The 12,655-nt window shown below is 54.5% G+C and overlaps 1 protein-coding gene across 1 annotated transcript in view; it reads right to left on the bottom strand.

The window, feature by feature from the left end:
* Positions 1-11,796, bottom strand: part of FGF11 (fibroblast growth factor 11) — a 37,596-nt gene extending 25,800 nt beyond the window's left edge. Inside the window, exon 1 of the mRNA XM_020799804.3 lies at positions 11,550-11,796. Coding sequence (XP_020655463.2) covers positions 11,550-11,742 — 193 coding nt within the window. The 5' untranslated portion in view covers positions 11,743-11,796. The remainder of the gene's footprint in view (positions 1-11,549) is intronic.
* Positions 11,797-12,655: the final 859 nt, after the last annotated feature.

Below are 12,655 nucleotides of genomic sequence, written 5' to 3'. Positions count from 1 at the left end.
TGTTGTTTTTTGTGTGTGGGGGAGAAGGGATGCTGGAAGAGAGGATGTTGAAGGAAGATGATGATCCAAGATGTGTCTTTGCTGGGCTTGTCGGGGTGTATGGAAACTCTCCTACCAACGAGGGCCCCTGGCCACCCAGGTTGGCTGGGGGAGTATGGGAACTGTAGTCCAAGCCCAAAGCATGCTGGTTGGGGGAAACATGGGACCTGGAGTCCACAAAGGCAGGAGGGCTTTTACCTAGCCATGCTGGCTGGGCAGAAAGAAATAGGGCCTGGAGTCGGTTGTAGGGTCACTTTCCTAGGCCAGGTTAGTCGGGGACTCTGGCCGCGATGGACTCAGAGGGGAATCTGGGGACGCTCCGGGGGAGTGGGGGGCTGGGGAGTCAAGAAGGGGGAGGGAGTCCTGCAACCACGCTGGGGGGGGGGGGTTCGGACAGGGTTAAGGTCCATCATGGTGGCCTCTCCGGCTCCCCCCCCCAGCCATTGCGGGTTCAACCTGGCCCCTGGGGAGCAGGGGTGGGCCACCTTCCCTCCCCTGGCTTCCCCTGTGGGGCCCGGTACTCCAGGGCCCATCAAGCGGGCCCTCTTCCCGGACAAAGAAAAGGGACCCTCTCACTTCCCCTCTTTTTGGTCCATGACTGCCCCCCCAGTCATTCATGTCAATGGCTGGGCTGCTGGAAACCCCCCCCATACACACACACACATACCATTCTTTCTCCATCATGGGGTTCCATGCCTGCATGAATTACGGAGATCGCATAGAACTACAAATCCCAGTCTCCCCTGCCCCACCTAGCCGGATTTTGTGAGCTATAGTCTAAAGAAGAGAATTCCTTCCCCCCCCCACTCCCCACCAGCTCTGCTTTGGAGAGGGAGGGGCTGATCCTGAGAGGGGCCATCCCCCCCGACCCCCATTCCAAATGTCACTTTTCTAGGCTCAGCCTGGGAGAGGTTAGCGTAGCAGTCCCAGCACATGCCTGCCAGCCAGCGTCTAGTATTGAAGGCTAGACTGCCTCTGATCCTGGAGGTTCTATTCAGGCATCCCAAGCAGCAACTAAACGGACTTGAACCCCGCCACCCACCCACCCCCGCCCAGATATTCAGAGGCTGGCGGACAGTGGCGGCATGTCTCTGAGGGGGCGTCCTCTGTTTTAAGGTTAATTAACGCCAAGCCACGAAATCAGATGATGGGCCGATTAAGCCCTGGCTTTGATTCCCCCCCCCTGAGGTGGGGCAGGTGGGGGAGGCTTTGAGCCCCCATACAGGAGGTTTCCCTGGGTACCTCCTACCCACTCCTCTCCCTCTGAGCAGCATCCCATCAGGGAGGGCCGAGCCGATGGACACCCCCATCCCTTTTATTCCTGCCACCGCCACATACTGGTACCTCATATCCCTTGAGGCTCTCCAGGAGGCGACACTGACCGGGTGCAAAATAAAGGCAAAGATGGGGGAACGGCAGAGATCCCGGCTGGGGCAAGACCCCTGCCCCAAGGGGCTTACAATCTGGATACCTGGGAATGGAGGAAGGCTTCGGTGGCTTCCCCCCTTGCCAAAAGACCCTTCAAATGACTTTTGAAAGGACGCTGCAGTTTTTCTCTCCCTCTCTCTTCCTCCCCCTCCCACCCACCCCACCCACCGGCGAAACCCTTGAAATGACTTCTGGAGATGCTTCTTCAGGGTCTGGCTGTTTCTGGGAAGGGGGTCTTCCCCACCCCCCCCTTGAAGGAGGGAGGGCAGAAAAAGGAGTAGGGCTCTGGGCTTCCCTTCCCCCCTCCCCTCTTCCTTTTTGGGAGGGGGCAGCCCGAGAGAAGCCAGCAAGGGCTACCTGCCCACCGTAGTGCCAACGCAAGCACATTGGGGCTCGGGAGTGGGGGGGGGGTGTTGGCAGCCTCCCACGGCAAAGCACGGCTTTGCCAGCTGCAAGGACACTCCGGGGTAATGAATTGCAAAATCGGTGCCAAGAAAACCGCCAGGCAGTGAGTTTCAACACTGGGCGAGGAGGGAGGGGAGGGATCTCAGCAAGACACCGATCGGCCTGCTGTGTTGGAGGCAGCAACGGGATGGGGAACATCAGAGCAAGGAACAGCCCGGGAGACAGGAAGCTTATCCTGCAAACACTCCTGTCGGAATCAAAGCAGGCTGCTTTCAAGTCTCGGGTTTCCAGCCAAGAGGCAGCCAGAAGCTTACTTACAAGGCAGGGCCTCAAAGGAAGAAAACATTCCCCCATCCTGCCTTCCGCCTGCCAGTACATCTGGTTGTCAGAGGTAGACTGCCTCTGGTCTTGGAGGTTCTATTGAGCCATCCCAACCATCAGCCGCGGAGGCTTGAACCCCACCATGCCCGGCCCCAGATGGATCAACTCTTCCTCCAAAGTATTCTTGAAGGCTTCCATGGCTGGGATCTGATGGTTGTTTGGGCTCTTTGTTCTGAAGGTTTTTGCATGCAAAAGACCAGCTAACGACACCCATCAATCGCAGTGACAGATCATCTCTCCCTCTTATCACAACAGTACACTCACAACCACAAAAACGCCGATCACCATAATCACCCGATCTCCTGAAAAGGACAAAAAGCTGATCCCACAGCTATAAATACTCAACTATGCAAACAAAGTGCACCAGAGCACAGACAGATTTCCTACTCCAGTCCTTTGAAGATGCCCATGGCCACAGAGACTGGCGAAACGTTAGGAAGAATAACCTTCAGAACACGGCCAAAGAGCCCAAAAAACCCACAACAACCTCCAAAGCCACCCAAGGTGACAACCCTCATTGCGTCCTGTGGGAAAAAATGAGTCGGGAGCAGAATCTTAGAATCACGGGGTTGGATGGGGGCCCCTCTAAGGCCATCGAGTCCAAGCCCCTGCTCAAAGCAGGGAGCTGAGTCAAGGTCCTTTCGTTGGGCTCCGGAAAACAGGCCCTTGTATTAAACTCTCTGCTGTGGCTTAACTCCGAGCACCACTATCTACCCCATGTAAAGAAGCCGGTACGTCTACCTCTCTGGCCCGATCCAGGTTCAGTGGAAATGATTTGTAAATGAGGAGAGGAAATCTGCTCCACAAATCTGTTTTCTCTACACACCCCTTATGGCCCTTTTTCATTCCTCCTTTTTGAAACCCAAATATCGTTAAACCTTCTACGATAGAGTAGCTGGTCTGGCTTGCATGAGCCACTCGGGGTGGCGGTTTTCGACCCCGTTGGCGCCTGCCGGCACATCTCTTTTTGAGATGGATAACAAAATCCAACCCGAACGAAAGCAAACAACAGCCCCATCACGCCACCTTAAAGATCCACGGATTTAATTCTCGGGGGAGAGTTTGTGAATTCACCATCAGCTGACTCATAGGTCCAAAGTGCAAGATTTAGGTTATGGGTTCTTAGGTAAAGGGGGCATAGTTTGGGGATGGGGGGGGGAGGCTAAGCCAAATGGAACGGGCCCTGAACTTTCAAAGTGCTGGTCACCTGGCCAGAGTGGGGTCATTGGCTAATCTCCGTTACACCATCAGTGGACACGCAAGGGTGTCACGGAGGTCTCTACGCAATGGCGTTCCGTTCCAGGATGAGCTGGTTGTGCCGAAGCCGGAATCTAGCCAAAGAGACCCACATTTTGGCCACACGCAAGAAGGCACAACATGTCAGGTTGTGAACGTACAGTATGTGTGTGTGCGTGTGTGTGTAATGGCCGACCCCCAGTCGTAAGCGGCGGCAACTCGAGTAGGCGCATGGAACCTATGGGGGAAGGGGATTCACCAAATCCCCACTGATTCCGTGGGTCTGCTCTACTGGGGACTTCCTCCTGGATTTTGGCCCTTGTGTGCTGCAGAGACAGAAAATGGAAGTGGGATGGGGTGGGTTTGAAGAGGGTGGGGGGGCGGGAAGGTGGCAAAGAGCAAGGGTTGAAGACGTGACTCCATCCTTCCCAGAATCTGGCCAGACAGAAAAGACCTGGCAAAGTTACTTCAAAAAATAAGAAAGAAAGAAAGAAAGAAAGAAAAGAAAAGAAAGAAAGAAGAAAGAAAAAAGGGGGCTTTGGATTGCATTGCCATTTTTTTAAAAAAAAGCCTCCTTCAGCTAAACTGCTTTGAAAAAAACAAACTTCATTAGGGTTTTGTTTCTTTCTTGGGGGGGGGAGAAGGTAGAAGGGGTGACTGTCAACCCCTGCCCTTCTTAGGGAGGAGAGTCACACATCTCTGAATGGATGGGGCAGGATTAGGATGGAGGGTGGCTTGATGTCTGCCCCATTGTTGCCAGAATCTGACCCACAGAAGATGCGGGGTGGTGGTGGTGGGGCTGAGAGAGCCCGAAAGGGCCGCGGAGGAGGGCCCAGAGGGCCCAATCCCGGCTTAGGCCCTCACAAGAACCCTGCGAGGTAGGCTGGGGGGGGATGCCTTGCCACTCCACAGCCTCAGGGCTCATCATCATCCTGTAGGAAGAGGACCGCCCCATCTTGGTTGTAAGGGCCCAGAAGGGCCATAAGGCTCCCCTTGGCGGGGGGGGGCGGCTTGGAGAGGAGGAGGACGAGGCATGAGATGCTTAGCAGACAACAGGCAGATGTGAACTAATTTCCACCCTTCCCACCCCACTGGAAAGATCCCCCCACCCTCTCGGAAAACAAGCCAGGCTGTTGGCTGGCTGGTCGTTCTAAGCCAGTGGTCCCCAACTTTGGGCCTCCAGATGTTCTTGGACTTCAACTCCCAGAAATCCTGGCTAGCAGAGGTGATAGTGAAGGCTTCTGGGAGTTGTAGTCCAAGAACATCTGGAGGCCCAAGGTTGGGGAACCACTGTTCTAAGCCATGCACAGCAGAGTGTTGGGTTCTCCGTCACCACTCCAGCATCGTCCTTGGGTCTCTCTGTGTTCTTCGTCTGAGGATCCGTCCGGGAAAAAGCACAGGGGCCATCCAGAGGCAGGAGAGACGGCTCCTGGCTCCCTGGCTCCAACCCATTAAGTGTAGATCTGATCCATTTCTGTCTGAGCAGGGATACAGGAAGGGAATACGTACCTCCTGACGCTTGGATGAGAACCTTCACAGACACGCACAGGAAAAAAAAAGGTATTTTCCTGCGCTCTGTCCATGACATGGGAGATGCCCTGATTTCGGGAACTCACTCCCCGAGGAAGTCCAAACAGGTGCTGACATGACAAGATGTTCAGCCTCAGGAGGTCCAGACAAACTTATATTTGTATTTGTGAAGGCTTTCACGGCCGGGATCTAAAGGTTGTTGTGGGTTTTTCGGGCTCTTTGGCCGTATTCTGAAGGTTGTTCTTCCTAACGTTTTACCCGTCTCTGTGGCCAGCATCTTCACAACACTGAAGATGCCCATGGCCACAAAGACTGGCGAAACGTTGGGAAGAACAACCTTCAGAAAACGGCCAAAGAGCCCGAAAAACCCACAACAACGAACCTTATCTTTCCTGGGGCCTCTTAAACTAGTTTCATTGCCTGGGTCTCCAATATCCTCCTGCAGATCTGTGATACACGAGAGCTGATCAAAATGGTCTTTTTTCCCTATGTTACACTTTATGATTGCACCCCACAGAGGGGTGCATTAAGAATAAGGGAGGTCCGGACATTTCCATGAATAAATAGGCATCATTGCCAGAGAGTGGCTGGAGACGGGAGGGGGAGATGCGCCTTGTGTGCAAAATTTCAGGCCTTCTCCTCCATTAAAATCCTGCCCAGAACAATTCATTTGGACACAGCAGATTTTTGAGTCCAACCATCGTCTTGAATTGAGCTGGAGAAGGGGTGAAAAGGTGGCTGCACCCGTCTAAGTATTTAAAACTGGATCTACAGGAAAAGAGGCAGGCTGAGCCACGGCTGGGGTATAGAGACAGGCTTAGAGAAACATCCTTCTCTCTTGGATGCCGAGAAACGGCCGACGTCCTGACCAGACGTAACAATTCAAGATTTCCTCGGATGCTTGCAGGGACTTACTCTGAACACCTTCCTTGCCACACGTGGGATCTATGGGGTGACCTCCCTCCGTGTCAAGCCGGTTCACCTTGCCAAAGGCTCTCCTGCACCCGCCCCCCCCTCCACTATGTTCTGTTCTGTTTCCACAGCGACAACCTTCCTTGCACGGATTAGGAAGCCAAACACCGGGAGATTTTTTTTGCTGAAGGGAGATCAGGAAAACAGGAACACCCTTTACGGCAGGACACCACAAACACACACAGACACGCACACGGTTGCTGCAATGTGTGTGACCCTGCCCAGCAAGATGCCGATGTGTGTGTGTGTGTGTGTGTGTGTGTGTGTGTGTGTGTGTGTGTGTGTGTGTGTGTGTGTGTGTGTGTGTGTGTGTGTGTGTGTGTGTGTGTGTGTGTGTGTGTGTGTGTGTTCCTTCCAGCACACACAGGACGAGCCTTTTCTGGAAGAGAGGGAGCCCAAATGAAACAGTCTCCTTGGCTCTTCCATTTTTTCCCTTTTTAACCATGTTCTGTCCTTAAAAGAAAAAAGGATGAAGGAAGAGCCGCCAAAATGCTGTGTGTGTGTGTGGGGGGGCTGTATTCACAAGGTGTCACCGTGGGGCTGCCTTGTAAAACTGCCCCACATGGTTTAAAGGATAACTTCGGGAAACCCCCTAGAGTTCCACTATGGCCTGATGCAAGGGGACACTTCACAAGGATGGGAACTGTAGTCCTTCATCCCAGACGGTATCAGACTGGGGGAGGCTGGGGCATTATTTATTCCCAGAGATTCAGGTAGGGCTGTCTCCCAGCCTTAGCTGGTGACGGCGGTGGGACGTTCTGGGCACTAGACTTGAAGGAGGATGGCAGTAAACTGGTGCAAGTTCAGAGGAGGGTGATGAGGATGATAAAGGGGCTGGAATACCAAGACCTAGGAGGAAAGGCTGAAAGAACTGGGCATGTTTAGCCTTAAGGAGGGAAGACGGAGGGGGAGACAGCACTCTTCAAATACTTGAAAGGCTGTCCTACAGAGGAGGGACAGGATCTGTTCTCCATCATCCCCAAGTGCAGGACACATCATCATGGGCTCAAGTTACAGGAACCCATTTTTCAGGTGAAGATCAGGAAAAACTTCTTAACTGTCAGAGCAGTACGAGAGTGGAAGCCATGACCTCGGGAGGCGCTGAGCGCTCCAATGCTGGAGGAGCATTCAAGAGACCACGGGGCCACCCTCTGTCCGATCTGCTTTGATTTGGATTCCTGCTTTGAGCAAGGGGTTGGACTGGATGGCCTCAGAGGCCCCCTTCCAACTCCACGATTCTACAATTCTTATGATCCACACACCCCTCTTCACTGAGTTCCTTTTGCTACGAGAACCATGCTCCACGGCCACACGTTTAGCTGCTTTGGAGGCCTCCCTTCAGCAAGGGGAAGGAGGAATGCCAACTCCCAGGGTCCCGGGGATTTCTAAGGCTATCTCTATCCACAAGACTCTACCTGTCTGTTTTGATAATCCCAGGATGTTCAGATCTTTGTCTCTTCGACACTGGAAGTTCAACGGGTAAGAACGTCGGACCAGGCGAAGCCTGAAGCATTTCTTTAAAAATAAGTCATTGTGTTACTTCTTTGGTGTCAGGCTGCTTGTGTTGCGCTTCATCAATAGATTGTTCTGTCAGTTACCAGCATCTCAAAAAAAAGGAATACAGCGGGAATATTCTGTGGTTTCCCTCTAGTGGCTGATTCTGATATGACACCTTGCAAATCTTTCAAAAAATGCAAAAGAAAAAATTAAAGCATAATCCCCTTGCCACTTGGCATTGGTGAAACCTGAAAATACCTCCCCATGCACACCCAAAAATGCCTGTAAATGCCCTTTAAAACAACTTATAAAAAGTAAGTAATTGCACTCAGATCATAACTTTGGAACTACTTGTCACATTATTTGTAATGTATTGCTGTAATTTCTCACTGCATTACTTGTAACAATTGAACCCCAAGTTTGAGGAGGTGATCCTGAATGGGGCGGCACCCACATTTGCTGCTACAGGAAACCTGAACAATCTCCTCCCCACCTGCCTTGTGGTACCAGGTACAGTGGTGCCTCGCTAGACAGTTACCCCGCATGACAGTTTTTTCGCTAGACACTGACTTTTTGTGATCGCTATAGCGATTCGCAAAACAGTGATTCCTATGGAGGAATTTCGCTGGAGAATGTTTGGTCCCTGCTTCGCAAATCGATTTTCGCTAGACGGCGATTTTGACAGCTCCCTCCACGCTCGCAAAACGGGTGTTTTCAGGACCTAAGCTTCGCAAGACAGCTATTTAAACAGCTGATTGGCGGTTCGCAAAGCAGCTTTCCTATGGCCGATCTTTGCTAGACAACGACGATTCTTTCCCATTGGAACGCATTAAATTGGTCCAAGTGAGGGCGAAGGCTAATTAGATGGGTTCCCATGAGCCCACCCCATCTCCAATTTGTTTCCCCCCCCAACCCCAAAGGGGACACCATCCTCTGGGAATGATGTCCGCAGACATTCCATGGAAATGGGGATCACCCCCTCCCCGCTTTGTTTTCCTCTAAATTTGGCAACGAACCTCCCGGCCGACTTCATTGCACCCCTTGAGCCTCGTCACGGCGGAGCAGCTGAGAAAGGCCGTGTTATCCCAGGAGAACCGACCGGGTAAACAAGACCCTTAAATGGCTTAGGCGGCAAAGCCAAAGGCGTTGCCAGGGTTTGCTTGGGAGTAAGCCCTCTTGAACTCGGAGAGCGGCTTAGCATCCGATTAAAAGCCAGCTGTGTGGATTTGAGAAAACTTCCTCCCTTCCTCCCCCCTGTTTCTCAAAAGCTTTAACCACACCATAATGCGCTTTAATGGAAAACACTCTCCATTTAAGAGTGCACCCGTAAAGCGTGCAAGAAGGGGGGGGAATGCCCTTGGAGGGTGAGCTTTCCTCCCAGCATGCCCGGGGCCGGATCAATAACGCAACTGGGCCCTCGTGTCTCTCTCTCCGTGTGTGAGAGATCTCAGCTTTTCCGGGTGTCCTCAAAACCCACAGCCATTCCTTTGCCTTGAAATCATCACGGCTGTTCACCCACAACAGAGGTGATGGTAATTTCGCCTTCTTATTCCTCTTGGGCTGTTTTAAAAAAATTAATAAATGAAGAATCGGGGCATTCCTCTTGAACAGTGTCAATAGAGAATCTCACGCCTCTCCTTTCCAAATACCTCCAACGGGCAAAAACAAAACAAAACCAAAAACGGGAAGGGAACCCCGCACCCATCGCCACACAGGCTGAGATAAGAGGTACAGACGAAGCCCACTTGCATGAACACACCTTAATTATCATGATCATTTTTACCCCTATTAGGTAGCGACTGGAGGAGAAGCAAATCGGTTTCACCCTTGGTTTCAGAATTCATCAAGAGCCCCGTTTTCATTTAGAGGCCTTTAAAGTTAATGGACTATCTTTCTTGAAGTGCCGTAAAAGCCTCAATAGGCTCCACCACATAATTTAGCTGTCAGCTCCCCGTAAGTTTATTTACTGCAATTTTGCTGCCAAAGCCTACGCTCGGGCCCTAAAACACATGGGGTGTTTTTTTTTTTTAAAAGAAGAAGACAGGGCCTCTGGGCATGTGGAGAGCGATACAGGCTTCTCTCCCCGCCCCACTAATGAAAGTCCCACCACCCCCAAACGGCTGGGATAGCAGCTGAAGCATCCAAGGCTAAGCCTGGGGCCTTCCTATCAAATTTGGAACCAGGGAGGCTCTGTTTAAAAACGAGCCAGACCCTCGTTCCTGTGCCTAGGACTGTGTGTGGACTTTGCCAGAAATTTAGGCAGTGTTGGGGGGGGGGGGGAACAGAGATGTCAACTTACAGTTTCATCCCGGGTGGCCATCTTTCTGCATTCTGCTGGGCCAGGGACACTGTGTGGGCATCACGGTTTAATTAAGCTGGGTCATTTCTCTCCCTGAACGGCTGCTCGCTTTACAGCCTCTGAGGCGGAAGGGTGGGAGGACGCAGGGCGGCCGAGCAATTTGTGACACTTAACGATCCTGCCCTGCTGATGTTATAAGAAGAACAGCAAAACAGTCCTATGGACCACAGAAAGATCGGCCCTTTTGAAGAACTTCTCCCCACGCCAATGCCATCGTAAGCGCAGCAGAGCGATATTTTGCCGGATAATGGTGTAGTAGTTTGTGGATGTATTCCACATAAATATTTCCGAACCCAAGGAGCGAGCCAAGGGCTGTGAAATATTTACCTAAAGGAAGAAGGACGAGGCATTTCACATCGGCCGAGAGCGCTGAAAATGCCAACGATCTGTTGGGTTTTGAATTTACCTCCCTTTTCTCTTTTCCTTCATTCCAGCACCTTGCCACCTGATCTGCTTTTTTATTCTTTCATGCGTTCCATCAAATTTAACACACTTAGACAAACCACAGACAAACTTAACCCAACGTTTACCAATAAATGGGTTCTAGATTAAATCTAGCCTGAATTCTGAGTCGAAGCTAAAAACCAGTGGGCTCAGGTGAGATCATACTTTGTATTTCACAGGAGGAGACAAGAGACTCAATAGAAGCAACAATTATGCCGGGAACAATGGAGGGCAGCAGGAAAAGAGGAAGACTGGGGATGAGACGGATCGACTCAATAAAGGGAGACGTGGACGCAACGTTACAAAGCTGAACAGGACTCCTGATGAGAGGACCTCTCCCAAGTCACTAATTCATAGCGTCCTCATAAGTCAGATGCAACTGAATGGCACACAACTGCAACAATATGTGCATTACAAGTTTTGGCTTTCCGATTCACCGCTGGCTTTTCCAACATAGCACAATCCCACTGTAATTACGTTTGCCGTCCATAGGGGGCTCTAGACCAGATAGTCCATACTGGGAAATTCTCCCCAAAGCCTTCCTACTGGTCTTCTGAGCTTTCTCACCCTCCGGTCCTCCCCTCACGGGTTGGTTCATCACCGGCTCCTACCTCTCCTTTGCCCCAAAGGCTGGTCCTTAAAGGAACCCGAAATGCTTTCCTGTCGCAATCCCACCCCCACCTCCTCCACCACCAGCATCTTTTTTAGAGGTCCAAGCAGAGCAAGGGGCTCCTCCCCAGAAACCAGAAAGACAAGCCCCCCCCCCCCAGCCCATTGCTCAAGAGAGCCTCCACCACGCCCGGCCAAAGAAACCAGCACGCGAGTCCGGCCATATAACCCACGACGCAACGCCCCTCACAGGTGATCCTGGGCACTGCAAGGTGCAGGCAGGCCGAGAGTCCAGCGCCCCTTACCATCCCCCCTCGGAATTGCAAGTAGCCGGGGAAAAAAAGCCAACCCCAAATCCAGGGGTCCCGCTGGGCTGCCGCCGGGGACCCCTGCGCCCGCCTTGCGCCCGGAGCACAGCGCCTGCCCCCCCCCGCCCGGAGCGATCCCCGCGGAACCGGCGCCCCTGCGGCGCTTTGCGCAAAAGCCGGGCGAGCGAGCCAGCCGGGCGGCAAACGTCACCCCCGGGGCTCCCCAAAGGACCCCCTCCCGTCCACGACGTCCCTTAGGGGGCTGGGGGGGGGGCTGGGGGGCGCGCCCTCCTTCTTCCCTCCTCCGCCCGCCCGCCCGCCCGCTCCGCCCGTCGACTCACCGGGGCTCTTCTCGAGGCGGCCCTTGCGCCCCCCGCACAGCCGGACCTTGGAGATGAGGATGAGGAGCTGCTTCTGGCAGAGGGACTTGGTGCCCCGCGGGCAGACCTTCCGCTGGGCGGAGACCGGACGGCTGGCCACCGGGTCGCGGATCTCGCGCTTCTGCCGGATCAGGGAGCTGGCGAGCGCGGCCATGCCTGCCCCATCCGGGGGGCGGCGGCGGCGGAGGAGGAGGAGGACTCAAGGCACCGGAGAGAGGGGGAGAGGGAGACCGAGACCCCCCCGCCGCCGCCGCCCCCACCCCGGGCTGGCTGGACAGCGGGCGGGCGGGCGAGCCGGCGAGCGGGCAGCCTCGGATCCCTCGCCGCCGGGCGGCTCCGCGGCTCACGGGAAAGGCGGGCGGGGCGAGGGCGGGGAGGGGGGCTCCTAAAAGGCCATCGCGCCCCTCCGCCGCCGCCGCCGCCTCCTGGGCCGAAAGTCCTCCCGCAAGCGGCAGCGGCAGGGATGGAGAGATGGAGGGATGGAGGGAGGGGGGCCAGGCGGGCTGGGCTCTGTCCTCCTCCTCCTCCTCCTCCTCCTCCTCCTCCTCCTCCTCCTCGCCGGCCGGCTCCCCGGCTTCGCAACGGCGGATCACGGGCAGGTCCCTCCACCCGCGGTCGCGCTCCGTCCCGGCTCCCACTGCCGCCGCCGCCGCCGCCGCGCTCCCTGGTCCCCGGAGGGGGGAGGAGGAGGAGGAGGCGGGAGACCCCGATGTCCTTCAGAGCCTCAGAGGTGAACGCGGTGGGGGAGGGGGAGGGAGGAACCCAGGGGGCGGGGGGGGCAGGGGGGAGGGAACCCGGAGATCCCCCTGAAAAAGGGGGGGGGGAGGAGAGAGAATGAGAGAGAGAGAGAGTTGCGGGCGCGCGGGTGTCCCTGTCCGGGTGCGCGACTGTGGCCGGGGAGAGGAAGGATGGAGCAGCGGATGGGAAGAGCGGGGGGGGGGAGAGGAAAGAGAGCCGCCCAGTCACACGCCCCTGACAAGGCTCCTAGCGGGGGGGGGGGGAAACAGCTTCCCCAAAATAGAAGCCCCCTCCCCTGCTTTATTGGGGGGGGGCGAGAAAGGACGTAA

The sequence above is a fragment of the Pogona vitticeps genome, chromosome 6 (genome assembly GCF_051106095.1).
Source record: "Pogona vitticeps strain Pit_001003342236 chromosome 6, PviZW2.1, whole genome shotgun sequence".
Taxonomy (NCBI): Eukaryota; Metazoa; Chordata; class Lepidosauria; order Squamata; family Agamidae; genus Pogona; species Pogona vitticeps.
Note: the sequence above shows the minus strand (reverse complement) of the source record. Positions and strands in the feature narration are given on the sequence as shown.